A 20,777-nucleotide genomic window follows, 5' to 3' on the forward strand; every position below is an offset into this window, starting at 1 on the left:
TTGTGTTGTGTGTTTGAAAATATTGGGGCAGATTTACTTGCCCGATCCTGTCGCAATCCAGCCGCGCGTTGTCCGACGAGGATTCGGGTATTCCGGTGATTCATTAAAGTCCGTGCGCCCGATGTCCACCAGGTGTCGCTGCTGCACCGAGGTCCGCCGGAGTTCACCTTCTTCTCCCTGGTGCATGTAAGTGCTTGAACTTGTGACACAAATCGTTTTTTAAATTCCGCGGTTTTTCTGAATCCGTCGGGTTGTCCGACGGCCGTGCCCCCGATTTCTGTTGCATGAAAGCCGGCACGATTGCACATGCTTCAAAATCCCGGGGAAAAATGGCACAAACTGGAAATATTCTGGAAAAACCCAATGGATTCGCGGCTGCGGACCCTTAGTAAATGTGCCCCATTGTATTGTATTTTTAAATGTAATAAAAAAGTCACTTTTTCATGTAAATTCATGTTCCTCAGTAAAGCAACGTCATGATTTTCCTGAAGATTTGGTGTCTGTTTGAACTCTAAATAAATATCTTCTCTAGGATAACGTGCAATAAAAGTAGAACGTGTGCCGAATGTTCAGGCTGAGAGCAACATTCAGATCTTTGCGTGAAGTTGATTCTTCGGTCCAGAAGATGTTCTCCGCAGTCACGTTATTAGTCCTGATCCAGGCAACGACGACCTCCCAACTAGGAATTGATATTGACATTGGTGGATCTTTGGGCAATTGGGAAAACCTACAACGGTGTCCTCCAGCGACCAAAGCCCGAGGATTCATCATAAAGGTAACGTAGAGTGTATTGTAAGCTTTAGCAGATAAGGAAAGTTCAATATGGAACTGATATAATCGGATTTTATTTGAACTTTTGTATATTGTTTAACCCCTTTGTGACCGATGATCATTGTGGCCTAAATGTCCAAGTCCATTTTTTTATCAGTTCTGTTCTGCTTTTCTTTAAATGACAATCTATTTACATATCATTAACACTTTTTTTTTTTTTTTTTTTTTAATGACATATGAGACGAGAACTTGATTGAACTTAATGGGGCAGATTTACTTACCCGGCCCATTCGCAATCCAGCGGCGCATTCTCTGCGGAGGATTCGGGTCCGGCCGGGATTCACTAAGGTAGTTCCTCCGACGTCCACCAGGTGGCGCTGCTGCGCTGAAGTCTGCCGAGGCCCGCCGGAATGCACTGAAGTTCACCGGCCTATACCTGGTGAAGGTAAGTGCGAGTCCAGCAACACTTTTTTTTTTTTTAAATGCAGCGGTTTTTCCGAATACGTCAGGTTTTCGTTCGGCCACGCCTCCCGATTTCCGTTGCGTGCATGCCGGCGCCGATGAGCCACAATCTGATCGCGTGTGCCAAAATCCCGGGGCAATTCAGGGAAAATCGGCGCAAATCAGAAATATTCGGGTGACACGGCGGGAAAACGCGTATCGGGCCCTTATTAAATGACCCCCAATGACTACAAAGGTGAAGTAATAAGCTTTTTTGTCATTCTTGCTATTCATCAAAAATGATGAATAATGACATTTTCCCCCTTTCCCAGTTTCAGCAACAAATGCAGAGGGTGCATGTACTTTCGGAGCTGTAAGCAAAGTCTTTCCTGATGTTTCTTCCATATTCTGCCTTCGGTTGACAGGATGGAGGGGGACACACACATCAAACACCCACCCTGTATACTTGTGCATAAGCCAAGTTTTTCAGCACAAAAAATGTTCTGAAAAACACCACCTCGGCTTATACACGAGTGTTTAAAAAAAAATAAATTCCATACTCACCTTCCCATGCTGCCTGATGCTTCCTGTGGCTCCTCTTCCTTCAGCTCTTCATCTGTAACAAAGCGGCCATGCGCTCTGCCTACCGGCGCACAATGTGATCCGGAGATGTCGCCACTGCTGATGTCACATTGTGCGCCGGCAGGCAGAGTGCGTGGACGCTTTGTTACAGATGAAGAGCTGAAGGAAGAGGAGCCACGGGAAGCATCGGGCAGCACCGAAAGGTATTATGAAAGTTCATTTTTTTTATACATCCAGGGGCTGCAGGGCATTTAATAGGTAGGGAGCTGGCTGCAGGGCATTTCATAAGTGAGGATGTCTGCTGCAGGGCATATCATTACTAGGGGCTCTGCTGCAGGGCATATCATTACTAGGGGCTCTGCTGCAGGGCATTTCATAAGTGAGGAGGTCTGCTGCAGGGCATTTCATTACTAGGGGCTCTGCTGCAGGGCATATCATTACTAGAGGCTCTGCTGCAGGGCATTTCATTACTAGAGGCTCTGCTGCAGGGCATTTCATTACTAGGGGGTCTGCTGCAGGGCATATCATTACTAGGGGCTCTGCTGCAGGGCATTTCATTAGTAGGGGCTCTGCTTCAGGGCATATCATTACTAGGGGCTCTGCTGCAGGGCATATCATTACTAGAGGCTCTGCTGCAGGGCATTTCATTACTAGGGTCTCTACTGCAGGGCATTTCATTACTAGGGGCTCTGCTGCAGGGCATTTCATTACTAGGGGCTCTGCTGCAGGGCATTTCATTACTAGGGGCTCTGCTGCAGGGCATTTCATTACTAGGGGCTCTGCTGCAGGGCATTTCATTACTAGGGGGTCTGCTGCAGGGCATATCATTACTAGGGGGCTCTAATGCAGGGCATTTCACTAATAGGGGGTCTGCTGCAGGGCATTTCATAACTAGGGGCTCTGCCGTAGGGCATTTCATTACTAGGGGGCAGGGCCGATTCTAGCCTTTTTGCTGCCTGAGGCGAAAATTCAAATAGCGCCCCCCCCCCCAACGCTGTATACACAGGCCTATTTAAATTTCCACACTCTTTGTATATAGACAATCACTCACACAAATACCCATATGTATCAATTGTTTACCTCCTGAGATCAGTATTTTAAATAAAATTTTTGAACAAATAGTTATAACACAAAAATGACTTAATAAATAACATTCGCCATATGTCTGCTTTGCGTTGGCAACATTTTTAAAAATTCTTTTGTATCTTTAGGATGGTAGAAGTTTAGTAGATATTAGAGATGAGCGAACACTAAAATGCTCGGGTACTCGTTATTCGAGACGAACTTTTCCCGATGCTCGAGTGCTCGTCTCGAATAACGAACCCCATTGAAGTCAATGGGAGACTCGAGCATTTTTCAAGGGGACCAAGGCTCTGCACAGGGAAGCTTGGCCAAACACCTGGGAACCTCAGAAAAGGATGGAAACACCACGGAAATGGACAGGAAACAGCAGGGGCAGCATGCATGGATGCCTCTGAGGCTGCTTAAACGCACCATTATGCCAAAATTATGGGCAACAGCATGGCCATGACAGAGTGACAGAATGAAGCTAGATAGTATCTAAAACATGCAATAATTGACCCTGACACTATAGGGGACGGCATGCAGAGGCAGCAGCAGCAGGCTAGAGAGTGTCATGGCGACATACCCTAAATGGACTCAGGCTTCAAACCAATGGGTGGCAGAGAGGAACCAAAGGAGGTGAGCAAGAAGTGCTCAAATAATATCGGTACATGATAAAAGTTTGCCAGTATATTTTGTGGATTACACAGCAGGGTGGCGACAAAGTTAACATGGAAGCCATGAAAACAACCCAAAATTCTGCCTGACACAGCTCGTTTGATAAGGGGACCATGTATGGAGGCAGTGAACTAGTAGTAGATTAAAGGTGCTGCAGTTAAAATATGTTAGTTGGATCTTGGCATGGAGCTGGCGCTCCGCTGCCAGACGAGCTTTCGCCAATCCAAGCCCCTGTCTCTAGGCTACTCCCCAAACAGCACTTTTGTATAAGATCAAGTGTAGTAGCGTTCTTATAAGTTTAGGATATGCCGGGTGAGGGGAATGTAAACAGATGCGCAAGAAGCGCATGATGCGCATGGAGCTGGCGCTCCGCTGCCAGGCGAGCTTTCGCAAATCCAAGCCCCTGTCTCTAGGCTACTCCCCAAACAGCACTTTTGTATAAGATCAAGTGTAGTAGCGTTCTTATAAGTTTAGGATATGGCGGGTGAGGGGAATGTAAACAGATGCGCAAGAAGCGCTGAAATAATATCCCTAAATGGTAAAAGTTTGCAAGTATATTTTGTGGATTACACAGCAGGGTGGCGACAAAGTTAACAACTTTGATGTGGAATGCCCTGTAATAGCTCTTGGGCGGTGTGCCTTTTATCGCCTAGGCTCAGCAGTTTCAGCACCGCCTGCTGTCGCTTAGCGACGGCACTGCTGCTGTGCCTAGAGCTACCGACTGATGGCGCCATGCCCACGGATGGTAATTCGGAGGAGGAGGAGGTGGAGGAGGGGTGGGAGGAGGTATAGTAGGCCTTTGAGACCTGGACCGAGGTAGGCCCCGCAATTCTCTGCGTCGGCAGTATATGACCAGCCCCAGGGTCAGACTCGGTCCCAGCCTGCACCAAGTTAAGTGTAGTAGCGTTCTTATAAGTTTGGGATATGGCGGGTTAGGGGAATGTAAACAGATGCGCAAGAAGCGCATGATGCGCATGGAGCTGGCGTTCCGCTGCCAGGCGAGCTTTCGCCAATCCAAGCCCCTGTCTCTAGGCTACTCCCCAAACAGCACTTCTAAGAACCTTTTGTATAAGATCAAGTGTAGTAGCGTTCTTATAAGTTTAGGATATGCCGGGTGAGGGGAATGTAAACAGATGCGCAAGAAGCGCTGAAATAATATCCCTAAATGGTAAAAGTTTGCCAGTATATTTTGTGGATAACACAGCAGGGTGGCGACAAAGTTAACAACTTTGATGTGGAATCCATGAAAACAACCCAAATTTCTGCCTGACACACCTCGTTTGATAAAGGGACGATGTATGGAGGCAGCTATATGGACGACTTTTGGAGGTAGCAATGGAGACAACGTGTGGAGGCTGCTATGGAGACAATTTAATTTGGATAGTGCCTGTATGTGGCAGTCCCAAACATTTTTCAAACCAGAGGAGCAGGTAGGTGGCCCTCCAGTAAAATGGAATAGATTGAGTGCCTGTATGTGGCAGTCCCAAAAATTCTTCAAACCAGAGGAGCAGGTAGGTGGCCCTCCAGTAAAATGGAATAGATTGAGTGCCTGTATGTGGCAGTCCCAAAAATTCTTCAAACCAGAGGAGCAGGTAGGTGGCCCTCCAGTAAAATGGAATAGATTGAGTGCCTGTATGTGGCAGTCCCAAAAATTCTTCAAACCAGAGGAGCAGGTAGGTGGCCCTCCAGTAAAATGGAATAGATTGAGTGCCTGTATGTGGCAGTCCCAAAAATTGTTCAAACCAGAGGACCGGGTAGGTGGCCCTCCAGAAAAATGGAATAGATTGAGTGCCTGTATGTGGCACTCACAAAAATTGTTTCAAACAGAGGACCGGGTAGGTGGCCCTCCAGAAAAATTAAATGCATGAAGTATAGCAAGAGCCAGTGGGCCCTGTCAAAAAATAGCCATTTTCCTCTGCTTTACTGTACAAAGAGGAGGAGAAGGAGGAAAATGAGGAGGAGGAGGAGGACAATGAGGAGGAGGAGTGGATCAATTATTCAGGTTGAGCTTCCTTCACCTGGTGGAGATTGGAAATTCTGAGAAATCCAGCCTTTATTCATTTTAATAAGCGTCAGCCTGTCAGCGCTGTCAGTCGACAGGCGTGTACGCTTATCGGTGATGATGCCACCAGCTGCACTGAAAACCCGCTCGGACAAGACGCTAGCGGCAGGGCAGGCAAGAACCTCCAAGGCGTACAGCGCCAGTTCGTGCCACATGTCCAGCTTTGAAACCCAGTAGTTGTAGGGAGCTGTGTGATCATTTAGGACGATGGTATGGTCAGCTACGTACTCCCTCACCATCTTTCTGTAAAGATCAGCCCTACTCTGCCGAGACTGGGGACAGGTGACAGTGTCTTGCTGGGGTGACATAAAGCTGGCAAAAGCCTTGTAAAGCGTACCCTTGCCAGTGCTGGACAAGCTGCCTGCTCGCCTACTCTCCCTCGCTACTTGTCCCGCAGAACTACGCACTCTGCCGCTAGCGCTGTCAGAAGGGAAATACTGTTTCAGCTTGTGCACCAGGGCCTGCTGGTATTCATGCATTCTCACACTCCTTTCCTCTGCAGGGATGAGAGTGGCAAGATTTTGCTTGTACCGTGGGTCCAGGAGAGTGAACACCCAGTAATCGGTGCTGGAATAAATTCTTTGAACGCGAGGGTCACGGGATAGGCAGCCTAGCATGAAATCTGCCATATGCGCCAGAGTACCAACGCGTAAGAATTCACTCCCCTCACTGGCCTGACTGTCCATTTCCTCCTCCTCCAACTCCTCCAACTCCTCTTCTTCTGCCCATACACGCTGAACAGTGAAGGACTCAACAATGGTCCCCTCTTGTGTCTCGCCAACATTCTCCTCCTCTTCCTCCTCATCCTCCTCCACCTCCACCTCCTCCGATATGCGCTGAGAAACAGACCTCAGGGTGCTTTGGCTATCAACAAGGGAATATTCTTCCCCCGTCTCTTGTGACGAGCGCAAAGCTTCCGACTTCATGCTGACCAGAGAGTTTTTCAACAGGCCAAGCAGCGGGATGGTGAGGCTGATGATGGCGGCATCGCCACTGACCATCTGTGTTGACTCCTCAAAGTTACTCAGCACCTGACAGATATCAGACATCCACGTCCACTCCTCATTGTAGACTTGAGGAAGCTGACTGACCTGACTACCAGTTCTGGTGGAAGTTGACATCTGGCAGTCTACAATCGCTCTGCGCTGCTGGTAAACTCTGGATAACATGGTCAGTGTTGAATTCCACCTCGTGGGCACGTCGCACAACAGTCGGTGAGCGGGCAGTTGGAGGCGGCGCTGCGCTGCCCTGAGAGTGGCAGCATCTGGGCTGGACTTCCTGAAATGCGCACAGATGCGGCGCACCTTCGTGAGCAAATCAGACAGATTGGGGTATGTCTTGAGGAAACGCTGCACTATCAGATTTAACACATGGGCCAGGCATGGCACATGTGTCAGTCTGCCGAGTTGCAGAGCCGCCACCAGGTTACGGCCGTTGTCACACACAACCATTCCCGGCTTGAGGTTCAGCGGTGCCAGCCACAGATCAGTCTGCGCCGTGATGCCCTGTAATAGCTCTTGGGCGGTGTGCCTTTTGTCGCCTAGGCTCAGCAGTTTGAGCACCGCCTGCTGTCGCTTAGCGACGGCACTGCTGCTGTGCCTAGAGCTACCGACTGATGGCGCCGTGCCCACGGATGGTAGTTCGGAGGAGGAGGTGGAGGAGGGGTGGGAGGAGGAGGAGGCATAGTAGGCCTGAAACACCTGGACCGAGGTAGGCCCCGCAATCCTCGGCGTCGGCAGTATATGAGCAGCCCCAGGGTCAGTCTCGGTCCCAGCCTCCACCAAGTTAACCCAATGTGCCGTCAGCGATATATAGTGGCCCTGCCCGGCAGCACTCGTCCACGTGTCCGTGGTCAGGTGGACCTTGTCAGAAACGGCGTTGGTCAGGGCACGGATGATGTTGTCTGACACGTGCTGGTGCAGGGCTGGGACGGCACATCGGGAAAAGTAGTGGCGGCTGGGGACCGAATACCGAGGGGCGGCCGCCGCCATGAGGTTGCGAAAGGCCTCGGTCTCTACTAGCCTATAGGGCAGCATCTCCAGGCTAAGCAATCTGGAGATGTGCACATTAAGGGCTTGGGCGTGCGGGTGGGTTGCACTATATTTGCGTTTCCGCTCCAGCGTCTGGGGTATGGAGAGCTGAACGCTGGTGGATGCTGTGGAGGATCGTGGAGGCGACGATGGGGTTTTTGGGCCAGGGTCCTGGGCAGGGGGCTGACTAGCAGCTGACACAGGGGAAGGAGCAGTGGTGTGCACGGCCGGAGGTGAACGGGCTTGTTGCCACTGAGTGGGGTGCTTAGCATTCATATGCCTGCGCATACTGGTGGTAGTTAAGCTAGTAGTGGTGGAACCCCTGCTGAGCCTGGTTTGGCAAATGTTGCACACCACAGTCCGTCGGTCATCCGGTGTTTCCTTAAAGAACCTCCACACTTCTGAAGATCTAGCCCTCGCCGCAAGAGCCCTCACCACGGGAGCTTCACTAGTTGACAGTGGCGCTGATGCACCAGCTCTGGCCCTGCCTCTCCGTCTGGCCCCACCACTGCCTCTTCCAACCTGTTCAGGTCGAGGACTCTCCTCCGTCTCAGAAGCACTGTGTTCACCCGGCCTCTCAACCCAGCTTGGGTCTGTCACCTCATCATCCTCCGATCCCTCAGTCTGCTCCCCCCTCGGACTTCCTGCCCTGACAACAACTTCCCCACTGTCTGACAACCGTGTCTCCTCATCGTCGGACACCTCTTTACACACTTCCACTACGTCAAGAAGGTCATCATCACCCACAGACTGTGACTGGTGGAAAACCTGGGCATCGGAAAATTGCTCAGCAGCAACCGGACAAGTGGTTTGTGACTGTGGGAAGGGTCCAGAAAACAGTTCCTCAGAGTATGCCGGTTCAAATGGCAAATTTTCCTGGGAGGGGGCAGACTGGGGGGGAGGAGGCTGAGGTGCAGGAGCTGGAGGAGTGGGGATTTCGGTGACATGGGTGGACTGCGTGGAAGACTGACTGGTGGTGGACAAATTGCTCGAAGCATTGTCAGCAATCCACGACATCACCTGTTCGCACTGTTCTGGCCTCAACAGTGCTCTACCACGAGTCCCAGTAACTTCAGACATGAACCTAGGGAGTGTAGCTCTGCGGCGTTCCCCTGCTCCCTCATCAGCAGGTGGTGTCTCACCCCGCCCAGGACCACGGCCTCTGACCCCTGCAGTAGTTGGACGCCCACGTCCCCGCCCTCGTCCTCTACCCCTAGCCCTGGGGTTAAACATTTTTAAAATGAGAGTTATAACTTTTTTTTTTTTTTTACTTTTTTTTGTTTTTTTTTGTGTTTTTTTGTGTTTTTTGTTTTTTTTTGTGTTTTTTGTTTTTTTTTGAGTTTTTAGAACCAAACAATCCTATCCTATTGCTATGGCTATTTTCTAGCCAAGTATCAAAGGAAGCACACTACTATGCCAGATGAGATGACACTGAGTTATTGCCTAATAGAAATCCAACCCCTACTGAATTTTGCCACTTCAGCCTTTGCTATGGATATGTGCGCCACTAAGCGCAGAACACAGCGGTCGCAAGTCTCACTACAAATTGCTCAGAATTGGCAAGTACATGCACTGCAGAAACTACAGCCACCAGCAGATCAACCAGAAATCAAATATATAGAACGCTACTGTAGGCTTCAAGAAGCTGTTTGTATTCTCCTATGGCTATTTTCTAGCCAAGTATCAAAGGAAGCACACTACTATGCCAGATGAGATGACACTGAGTTAGTGCCTAATAGAAATCCAACCCCTACTGAATTTTCCCACTTCAGCCTTTGCTATGGATATGTGCGCCACTAAGCGCAGAACACAGCGGTCGCAAGTCTCACTACAAATTGCTCAGAATTGGCAAGTACATGCACTGCAGAAACTAAAGCCACCAGCAGATCAACCAGAAATCAAATATATAGAACGCTACTGTAGGCTTCAAGAAGCTGTTTGTATTCTCCTATGGCTATTTTCTAGCCAAGTATCAAAGGAAGCACACTACTATGCCAGATGAGATGACACTGAGTTATTGCCTAATAGAAATCCAACCCCTACTGAATTTTCCCACTTCGGTCTTTGCTATGGATATGTGTGCCACTAAGAGCTAAACACAACGGTAGCAAGTCCCCCTGCTAATTCCTCACAAAATGGTAAAAGATGCAAATTAAAATAAAAAAAGTATAACGTTATTGTAGCCCTAAGAAGGGCTGTTGGGTTCTTGGAGAATCACTCCTGCCTAACACTATTCTAATAGAACACCCTAACGCTTTCCCTGACCAGCAGCAGCTCTCTCCCTAGCGGCATCCAGAGACAGAATGATCCGAGCAGCGCGGCCAGCGGCTAGTCTATCCCAGGGTCACCTGATCTGGCCAGCCAACCACTGCTATCGACGTGTAAGGGTACCACGTCATGCTGGGTGGAGTGCAGAGTCTCCTGGCTTGTGATTGGCTCTGTTTCTGGCCGCCAAAAAGCAAAACGGCGGGAGCTGCCATTTTCTCGAGCGGGCGAAGTATTCGTCCGAGTAACGAGCAGTTTCGAGTACCCTAATGCTCGACCGAGCATCAAGCTCGGACGAGCATGTTCGCTCATCTCTAGTAGATATATTTTTTAAAATTTCCAAATTCATTTTATTAAGGGCAATTTCAAGTGATTTCAATGGACCTAAACAACAGATACAAACACATAAATTACACCATTTAAGAAACTACACCTTCAATTATTCAAAATGTCTTTAAGGAGCTTTATTAACCCTTTAGGTTTTCTTCAAAGTTAAATAAAAATGTAGAGTTGGGCACAGATGGGAGAGGTATGCAGCTGGGCAGTGAAGGGGTTAATTGTGTGTGGTGTGCAGGTGATTTATGGTGTGGAGGATCTGTGAAGGAAAATGAGGAGATAGGATACTGATAAGGTGAGCTCCGCCAGGGAATGCTACTTTCTTCTGGGATTTGTCTGTCTGTACTAAATGACCAGTCACAGCAATCACTGCATATTGTCAGAGTGACAGAAGTCATGACGTTCCACAATGGTGTCATGGTGTCTTTATGCACTGCTGCCCATAACGCTGGGGTACGTCATGGTGGCTTGAGGGGTTAACTGTCTGCTAGCTAAAAGGATCCTAACTAAATAGTGTATGACCTGTGCAGGGGGGAGCAGAGAGCAGCCAGCAGGAACTTCTGCTGGGTGATAGATCAGGTCACAAGCTGCCTCCTAAATCATCCAGGCTGCCATTCTGCCGCCTCTGATGTCCGCCGCCTGAAACAAGATTTTCATCCTGCCTCATGGCAGATGCGGCCCTGCTAGGGGGTCTGCTGCAGGGCATTTCATTACTAGGGGGTCTGCTGCAGGGCATTTCATTACTAGGGGCTCTGCTGTAGGGCATTTCATTACTAGGGGCTCTTCTGCAGGGCATTTCATTACTAGGGGCTCTGCTGCAGGGCATTTCATTTCTAGGGGCTCTGCTGCAGTGCATTTCATTACTAGGGTCTCTACTGCAGGGCATTTCATTACTAGGGGCTCTGCTGCAGGGCATTCCATTACTAGGGTCTCTTCTGCAGGGCATTTCATTACTAGGGTCTCTACTGCAGGGCATTTCATTACTAGGGGCTCTGCTGCAGGGCATTCCATTACTAGGGGCTCTGCTGCAGGGCATTTCATTACTAGGGGCTCTGCTGTAGAGCATTTCATTACTAGGGGCTCTGCTGCAGTGCATTTCATTACTAGGGGCTCTGCTGCAGGGCATTTCATTACTAGGGGCTCTGCTGCAGGGCATTTCATTACTAGGGGCTCTGCTGCAGGGCATTTCATTACTAGGGGTTCTGCTGCAGGGCATTCCATTACTAGGGGGCTCTGCTGCAGGGCATTTCATTACTAGGGGGTCTGCTGCAGGGCATTCCATTACTAGGGGCTCTGCTGCAGGGCATTTCATTACTAGGGGCTCTGCTGTAGAGCATTTCATTACTAGGGGCTCTGCTGCAGGGCATTTCATTACTAGGGGCTCTGCTGAAGGGCATTCCATTACTAGGGGGCTCTGCTGCAGGGCATTTCATTACTAGGGGGTCTGCTGCAGGGCATATCATTACTAGAGGGTCTGCTGCAGGGCATTTCATTACTAGGGGCACTGCTGCAGGGCATTTCATTACTAGGGGGTCTGCTGCAGGGCATATCATTACTAGAGGGTCTGCTGCAGGGCATTTCATTACTAGGGGCTCTACTGCAGGGCATTTCACTATTAGGGGGTCTGCTGCAGGGCATTTCATTACTAGGGGCTCTGCTGCAGGGCATTTCATTACTAGGGGCTCTGCTGTAGGGCATTTCATTACTAGGGGGTCTGCTGCAGGGCATTTCATTACTAGGGTCTCTACTGCAGTGCATTTCATTACTAGGGTCTCTTCTGCAGGGCATTTCATTACTAGGGGCTCTGCTGCAGTGCATTTCATCACTAGGGGCTCTGCTGCAGTGCATTTCATTACTAGGGTCTCTACTGCAGGGCATTTCATTACTAGGGGCTCTGCTGCAGGGCATTCCATTACTAGGGGCTCTGCTGCAGGGCATTTCATTACTAGGGGCTCTGCTGTAGAGCATTTCATTACTAGGGGCTCTGCTGCAGTGCATTTCATTACTAGGGGCTCTGCTGCAGTGCATTTCATTACTAGGGGCTCTGCTGCAGGGCATTTCATTACTAGGGGCTCTGCTGCAGGGCATTTCATTACTAGGGGCTCTGCTGCAGGGCATTCCATTACTAGGGGGCTCTGCTGCAGGGCATTTCATTACTAGGGGGTCTGCTGCAGGGCATATCATTACTAGGGGGCTCTACTGCAGGGCATTTCACTATTAGGGGGTCTGCTGCAGGGCATTTCATTACTAGGGGCTCTGCTGCAGGGGATTTCATTACTAGGGGCTCTGCTGTAGGGCATTTCATTACTAGGGGGTCTGCTGCAGGGCATTTCATTACTAGGGGCTCTGCTGTAGGGCATTTCATTACTAGGGGCTCTTCTGCAGGGGATTTCATTACTAGGGGCTCTGCTGCAGGGCATTTCATTACTAGGGGCTCTGCTGCAGGGCATTTCATTACTAGGGGCTCTGCTGTAGGGCATTTCATTACTAGGGGCTCTGCTGCAGGGCATTTCATTACTAGGGGCTCTGCTGCAGGACATTTCATTACTAGGTGGTCTGCTGCAGGGCATTTTATTACTAGGGGCTCTGCTGCAGGGCATTTCATTAGTAGGCGCTCTGCTGCAGGGCATTTCATTACTAGGGGCTCTGCTGCAGGGCATTTCATTACTAGGGGCTCTGCTGCAGGGCATATCATTACTAGGGGCTCTGTTGCCGGGCATTTCATTACTATGGGGTCTGCTGCAGGGGATTTCATTACTAGAGGCTCTGCTGCAGGGCATTTCATTACTAGAGGCTCTGCTGCAGGGCATATCATTACTAGGGGCTCTGTTGCCGGGCATTTCATTACTATGGGGTCTGCTGCAGGGGATTTCATTACTAGGGGGTCTGCTGCAGGGGATTTCAGTACTAGGGGCTCTGCTGCTGGGCCACTTTACATGTCTGTTTACAATTGCTCTCGACTGCATCGTAATTACCATGGCTTTTGGTTAACAGTTGAACAGCATCGCCCGTTAAACAATAGGTTCTCATGTGACACTCTCACTAACAATGGACAAAGGGTTTGCCATGAGTTTGACTTGACATTTTGAAGATTTGTTGTCTTTGTTTAAACCCTAAATTAAAATTTTCCTAGGTTAATATGCAATAAACGTAAAAAAAAAGTGCCACATATTCAGACTATAAATCCAGAGAGCATAACCATAAACATGGCCCTTGTCATTTTCAATATCAGCCATAAAACTAACAAAACAATAACAAATCCAAAACTAAAAAAGAATTATAGAAATTATCTAAAAATTTTATTTTGTACAAATATAGTTAATTCATAAAAATAATTCATAGCAGTTAGAGCAATCCTTACTCCGAGAAGAGAGGCCCTCGATGGAATGGAGCAATCACAGATTACATAAGCTCCGCCTCCTCAGACATCCAAAACTAAGGGTTTGATTTGCGTTTTCCCGACATGTTACCCGAATATTTCCGATTTGCGCCAATTTTCCCTGAATTGCCCTGGGATTTTGGCGCCTGCAATCGGATTGTGGTCCAACCGAATTGAAATATGAAGGAAGGGAATTGATGAAACCAATATAATCAGATTATATTCCAAGTCTTGTATATTGTTTAATGTTGAAGACCAATAAAGATTTACATAGAGATGGCAGCAGGGGAGGTCGGTGGATGGACCACTGGTTGGTTTGAGTTGGAAAGTTTGTGATGCTGGTGGCATCTGGAAGGCTTTAAATCCCAAAGAAACATTATTAGAGAAGGTCTCATTCTAGCTAAATTAAATTGGATGTTGAAGTGGAAAAAGTATGAAAGTTTTGGGATCTTAGTAATAGCAGTTTGAGAAAATGGGAGAAATGGTGGCTGACTGTATAAACTTTGTCTCCCGTTCTGCGTAAGAAGTCATGAGAAAAACGTCAAATCTATAAAACGACATCACGTCTTAAAATACAATTCCCGTAAAATCGCCAAAGCCATCCATAAGCTAGAATCCCAGTGTCGGACAGACGTGCTTCACTCCTCATATGGATCCCAGAACAAACACAAAATTCTAAATCATAAGATCGCCCTTACTACTGCCTATAACAGCGACGGCCATCGCAGTAATCTCCATCGCAGGGTGTTCTAATCAACAAACAATTGGATGGTGATGTCCAAAAGTCACAAAAAAGGTTAAAAGAAAGGTAAGAAGAAAATATATTGAAAGAAAAAATAAATCAATAAAAAAGACCTCAGAGCCTCATTTACATATATAAATGAAATGCATTGAACAAAAGTGAAAATCCCAACGTAAACCCTGTACATATGTAGTACCACCATGAACGGAACAGCATGGACAGTAATACAAAACCATTTATTGAAACCAAAAAGTATAATACAATTAACATCCACATGTGTCCTCCTTCCCTTCTCCCCCCCCGCTGTGTCCATACAAGTAACATCCACATGTGTCCTCCTTCCCTTCTACCCCCGCTGTGTCCATACAACAAGTAACATCCACATGTGTCCTCCTTCCCTTCTACCCCCGCTGTGTCCATACAACAAGTAACATCCACATGTGTCCTCCTTCCCTTCTACCCCCCGCTGTGTCCATACAACAAGTAACATCCACATGTGTCCTCCATCCCTTCTACCCCCCGCTGTATCCATACAACAAGTAACATCCCCATGTGTCCTCCTTCCCTTCTACCCCCCGCTGTGTCCATACAAGTAACATCCACATGTGTCCTCCTTCCCTTCTACCCCCGCTGTGTCCATACAACAAGTAACATCCACATGTGTCCTCCTTCCCTTCTACCCTCCGCTGTGTCCATACAACAAGTAACATCCACATGTGTCCTCCTTCCCTTCTACCCTCCGCTGTGTCCATACAACAAGTAACATCCACATGTGTCCTCCTTCCCTTCTACCCCCCGCTGTGTCCATACAACAAGTAACATCCACATGTGTCCTCCTTCCCCTCTGCCCCCACTGTGTCCATACAAGTAACATCCACATGTGTCCTCCTTCCCTTCTACCCCCCGCTGTGTCCATACAAGTAACATCCACATGTGTCCTCCTTCCCTTCTACCCCCCGCTGTATCCATACAAGTAACATCCACATGTGTCCTCCTTCCCTTCTACCCTCCGCTGTGTCCATACAACAAGTAACATCCACATGTGTCCTCCTTCCCTTCTACCCCCCCCCCCGCTGTGTCCATACAAGTAACATCCACATGTGTCCTCCTTCCCTTCTACCCCCGCTGTGTCCATACAACAAGTAACATCCACATGTGTCCTCCTTCCCTTCTACCCCCGCTGTGTCCATACAACAAGTAACATCCACATGTGTCCTCCTTCCCTTCTACCCCCGCTGTGTCCATACAACAAGTAACATCCACATGTGTCCTCCTTCCCTTCTACCCCCCGCTGTGTCCATACAAGTAACATCCACATGTGTCCTCCTTCCCTTCTACCTCCGCTGTGTCCATACAACAAGTAACATCCACATGTGTCCTCCTTCCCTTCTACCCCCGCTGTGTCCATACAACAAGTAACATCCACATGTGTCCTCCTTCCCTTCTACCCCCCGCTGTGTCCATACAAGTAACATCCACATGTGTCCTCCTTCCCTTCTACCTCCGCTGTGTCCATACAAGTAACATCCACATGTGTCCTCCTTCCCTTCTACCCCCCGCTGTATCCATACAAGTAACATCCACATGTGTCCTCCTTCCCTTCTACCCCCCGCTGTGTCCATACAACAAGTAACATCCACATGTGTCCTCCTTCCCTTCTACCCCCCGCTGTGTCCATACAACAAGTAACATCCACATGTGTCCTCCTTCCCCTCTGCCCCCCGCTGTGTCCATACAACAAGTAACATCCACATGTGTCCTCCTTCCCTTCTACCCCCCGCTGTGTCCATACAAGTAACATCCACATGTGTCCTCCTTCCCTTCTACCCCCCGCTGTGTCCATACAAGTAACATCCACATGTGTCCTCCTTCCCTTCTACCCCCCGCTGTGTCCATACAACAAGTAACATCCACATGTGTCCTCCTTCCCTTCTACCCTCCGCTGTGTCCATACAAGTAACATCCACATGTGTCCTCCTTCCCTTCTACCCCCCACTGTGTCCATACAAGTAACATCCACATGTGTCCTCCTTCCCTTCTACCCCCCGCTGTGTCCATACAACAAGTAACATCCACATGTGTCCTCCTTCCCTTCTACCCTCCGCTGTGTCCATACAAGTAACATCCACATGTGTCCTCCTTCCCTTCTACCCCCCACTGTGTCCATACAAGTAACATCCACATGTGTCCTCCTTCCCTTCTACCCCCCGCTGTGTCCATACAAGTAACATCCACATGTGTCCTCCTTCCCTTCTACCCCCCGCTGTGTCCATACAAGTAACATCCACATGTGTCCTCCTTCCCTTCTACCCCCCGCTGTGTCCATACAACAAGTAACATCCACATGTGTCCTCCTTCCCTTCTACCCCCGCTGTGTCCATACAAGTAACATCCACATGTGTCCTCCTTCCCTTCTATCCCCCGCTGTATCCATACAAGTAACATCCACATGTGTCCTCCTTCCCTTCTACCCCCGCTGTGTCCATACAAGTAACATCCACATGTGTCCTCCTTCCCTTCTACCCCCCGCTGTGTCCATACAAGTAACATCCACATGTGTCCTCCTTCCCTTCTACCCCCCGCTGTGTCCATACAAGTAACATCCACATGTGTCCTCCTTCCCTTCTACCCCCGCTGTGTCCATACAAGTAACATCCACATGTGTCTTCCTTCCCTTCTACCCCCCGCGGTATCCATAAAAGTAACATCCACATGTGTCCTCCTTCCCTTCTACCCCCCGCTGTGTCCATACAAGTAACATCCACATGTGTCCTCCTTCCCTTCTACCCCCCGCTGTGTCCATACAACAAGTAACATCCACATGTGTCCTCCTTCCCTTCTACCCCCGCTGTGTCCATACAACAAGTAACATCCACATGTGTCCTCCTTCCCTTCTACCCCCCGCTGTATCCATACAAGTAACATCCACATGTGTCCTCCTTCCCTTCTACCCCCCGCTGTGTCCATACAAGTAACATCCACATGTGTCCTCCTTCCCTTCTACCCCCGCTGTGTCCATACAACAAGTAACATCCACATGTGTCCTCCTTCCCTTCTACCCCCGCTGTGTCCATACAACAAGTAACATCCACATGTGTCCTCCTTCCCTTCTACCCCCGCTGTGTCCATACAACAAGTAACATCCACATGTGTCCTCCTTCCCTTCTACCCCCCGCTGTGTCCATACAAGTAACATCCCCATGTGTCCTCCTTCCCTTCTACCCCCCGCTGTGTCCATACAAGTAACATCCACATGTGTCCTCCTTCCCTTCTACCCCCGCTGTGTCCATACAACAAGTAACATCCACATGTGTCCTCCTTCCCTTCTACCCTCCGCTGTGTCCATACAACAAGTAACATCCACATGTGTCCTCCTTCCCTTCTACCCTCCGCTGTGTCCATACAACAAGTAACATCCACATGTGTCCTCCTTCCCTTCTACCCCCCGCTGTGTCCATACAACAAGTAACATCCACATGTGTCCTCCTTCCCCTCTGCCCCCACTGTGTCCATACAAGTAACATCCACATGTGTCCTCCTTCCCTTCTACCCCCCGCTGTGTCCATACAAGTAACATCCACATGTGTCCTCCTTCCCTTCTACCCCCCGCTGTATCCATACAAGTAACATCCACATGTGTCCTCCTTCCCTTCTACCCTCCGCTGTGTCCATACAACAAGTAACATCCACATGTGTCCTCCTTCCCTTCTACCCCCCCCCCCGCTGTGTCCATACAAGTAACATCCACATGTGTCCTCCTTCCCTTCTACCCCCGCTGTGTCCATACAACAAGTAACATCCACATGTGTCCTCCTTCCCTTCTACCCCCGCTGTGTCCATACAACAAGTAACATCCACATGTGTCCTCCTTCCCTTCTACCCCCGCTGTGTCCATACAACAAGTAACATCCACATGTGTCCTCCTTCCCTTCTACCCCCCGCTGTGTCCATACAAGTAACATCCACATGTGTCCTCCTTCCCTTCTACCTCCGCTGTGTCCATACAACAAGTAACATCCACATGTGTCCTCCTTCCCTTCTACCCCCGCTGTGTCCATACAACAAGTAACATCCACATGTGTCCTCCTTCCCTTCTACCCCCCGCTGTGTCCATACAAGTAACATCCACATGTGTCCTCCTTCCCTTCTACCTCCGCTGTGTCCATACAAGTAACATCCACATGTGTCCTCCTTCCCTTCTACCCCCCGCTGTATCCATACAAGTAACATCCACATGTGTCCTCCTTCCCTTCTACCCCCCGCTGTGTCCATACAACAAGTAACATCCACATGTGTCCTCCTTCCCTTCTACCCCCCGCTGTGTCCATACAACAAGTAACATCCACATGTGTCCTCCTTCCCCTCTGCCCCCCGCTGTGTCCATACAACAAGTAACATCCACATGTGTCCTCCTTCCCTTCTACCCCCCGCTGTGTCCATACAAGTAACATCCACATGTGTCCTCCTTCCCTTCTACCCCCCGCTGTGTCCATACAAGTAACATCCACATGTGTCCTCCTTCCCTTCTACCCCCCGCTGTGTCCATACAACAAGTAACATCCACATGTGTCCTCCTTCCCTTCTACCCTCCGCTGTGTCCATACAAGTAACATCCACATGTGTCCTCCTTCCCTTCTACCCCCCACTGTGTCCATACAAGTAACATCCACATGTGTCCTCCTTCCCTTCTACCCCCCGCTGTGTCCATACAACAAGTAACATCCACATGTGTCCTCCTTCCCTTCTACCCTCCGCTGTGTCCATACAAGTAACATCCACATGTGTCCTCCTTCCCTTCTACCCCCCACTGTGTCCATACAAGTAACATCCACATGTGTCCTCCTTCCCTTCTACCCCCCGCTGTGTCCATACAAGTAACATCCACATGTGTCCTCCTTCCCTTCTACCCCCCGCTGTGTCCATACAAGTAACATCCACATGTGTCCTCCTTCCCTTCTACCCCCCGCTGTGTCCATACAACAAGTAACATCCACATGTGTCCTCCTTCCCTTCTACCCCCGCTGTGTCCATACAAGTAACATCCACATGTGTCCTCCTTCCCTTCTATCCCCCGCTGTATCCATACAAGTAACATCCACATGTGTCCTCCTTCCCTTCTACCCCCGCTGTGTCCATACAAGTAACATCCACATGTGTCCTCCTTCCCTTCTACCCCCCGCTGTGTCCATACAAGTAACATCCACATGTGTCCTCCTTCCCTTCTACCCCCCGCTGTGTCCATACAAGTAACATCCACATGTGTCCTCCTTCCCTTCTACCCCCGCTGTGTCCATACAAGTAACATCCACATGTGTCTTCCTTCCCTTCTACCCCCCGCGGTATCCATAAAAGTAACATCCACATGTGTCCTCCTTCCCTTCTACCCCCCGCTGTGTCCATACAAGTAACATCCACATGTGTCCTCCTTCCCTTCTACCCCCCGCTGTGTCCATACAACAAGTAACATCCACATGTGTCCTCCTTCCCTTCTACCCCCGCTGTGTCCATACAACAAGTAACATCCACATGTGTCCTCCTTCCCTTCTACCCCCCGCTGTATCCATACAAGTAACATCCACATGTGTCCTCCTTCCCTTCTACCCCCCGCTGTGTCCATACAAGTAACATCCACATGTGTCCTCCTTCCCTTCTACCCCCGCTGTGTCCATACAACAAGTAACATCCACATGTGTCCTCCTTCCCTTCTACCCCCGCTGTGTCCATACAACAAGTAACATCCACATGTGTCCTCCTTCCCTTCTACCCCCGCTGTGTCCATACAACAAGTAACATCCACATGTGTCCTCCTTCCCTTCTACCCCCCGCTGTGTCCATACAAGTAACATCCACATGTGTCCTCCTTCCCTTCTACCCCCCGCTGTGTCCATACAAGTAACATCCACATGTGTCCTCCTTCCCTTCTACCCCCCGCTGTATCCATACAACAAGTAACATCCGCATGTGTCCTCCTTCCCTTCTACCCCCGCTGTGTCCATACAAGTAACATCCACATGTGTCCTCCTTCCCTTCTACCCCCCGCTGTGTCCATACAAGTAACATCCACATGTGTCCTCCTTCCCTTCTACCCCCGCTGTGTCCATACAACAAGTAACATCCACATGTGTCCTCCTTCCCTTCTACCCCCACTGTGTCCATACAAGTAACATCCACATGTGTCCTCCTTCCCTTCTACCCCCGCTGTGTCCATACAACAAGTAACATCCCCATGTGTCCTCCTTCCCTTCTACCCCCCGCTGTGTCCATACAAGTAACATCCACATGTGTCCTCCTTCCCTTCTACCCCCGCTGTGTCCATACAAGTAACATCCACATGTGTCCTCCTTCCCTTCTACCCCCGCTGTGTCCATACAACAAGTAACATCCACATGTGTCCTCCTTCCCTTCTACCCCCGCTGTGTCCATACAACA

General features: G+C 49.4%; 1 protein-coding gene across 3 annotated transcripts in view; it reads left to right on the forward strand.

Moving 5' to 3' along the window:
* LOC140125814 (vitelline membrane outer layer protein 1 homolog) overlaps window positions 1-20,777 on the forward strand; it is a 32,424-nt gene that overhangs the window by 7,964 nt on the left and 3,683 nt on the right. For all 3 annotated transcript variants that reach the window (XM_072144684.1, XM_072144683.1, XM_072144682.1), the window contains exon 2: window positions 533-775. In XM_072144684.1, the coding sequence (XP_072000785.1) occupies window positions 566-775 (210 nt within the window). In that variant the 5' untranslated portion in view covers window positions 533-565. The remainder of the gene's footprint in view (window positions 1-532; window positions 776-20,777) is intronic.

This window comes from Engystomops pustulosus, chromosome 4 (assembly GCF_040894005.1).
Source record: "Engystomops pustulosus chromosome 4, aEngPut4.maternal, whole genome shotgun sequence".
Taxonomy (NCBI): Eukaryota; Metazoa; Chordata; class Amphibia; order Anura; family Leptodactylidae; genus Engystomops; species Engystomops pustulosus.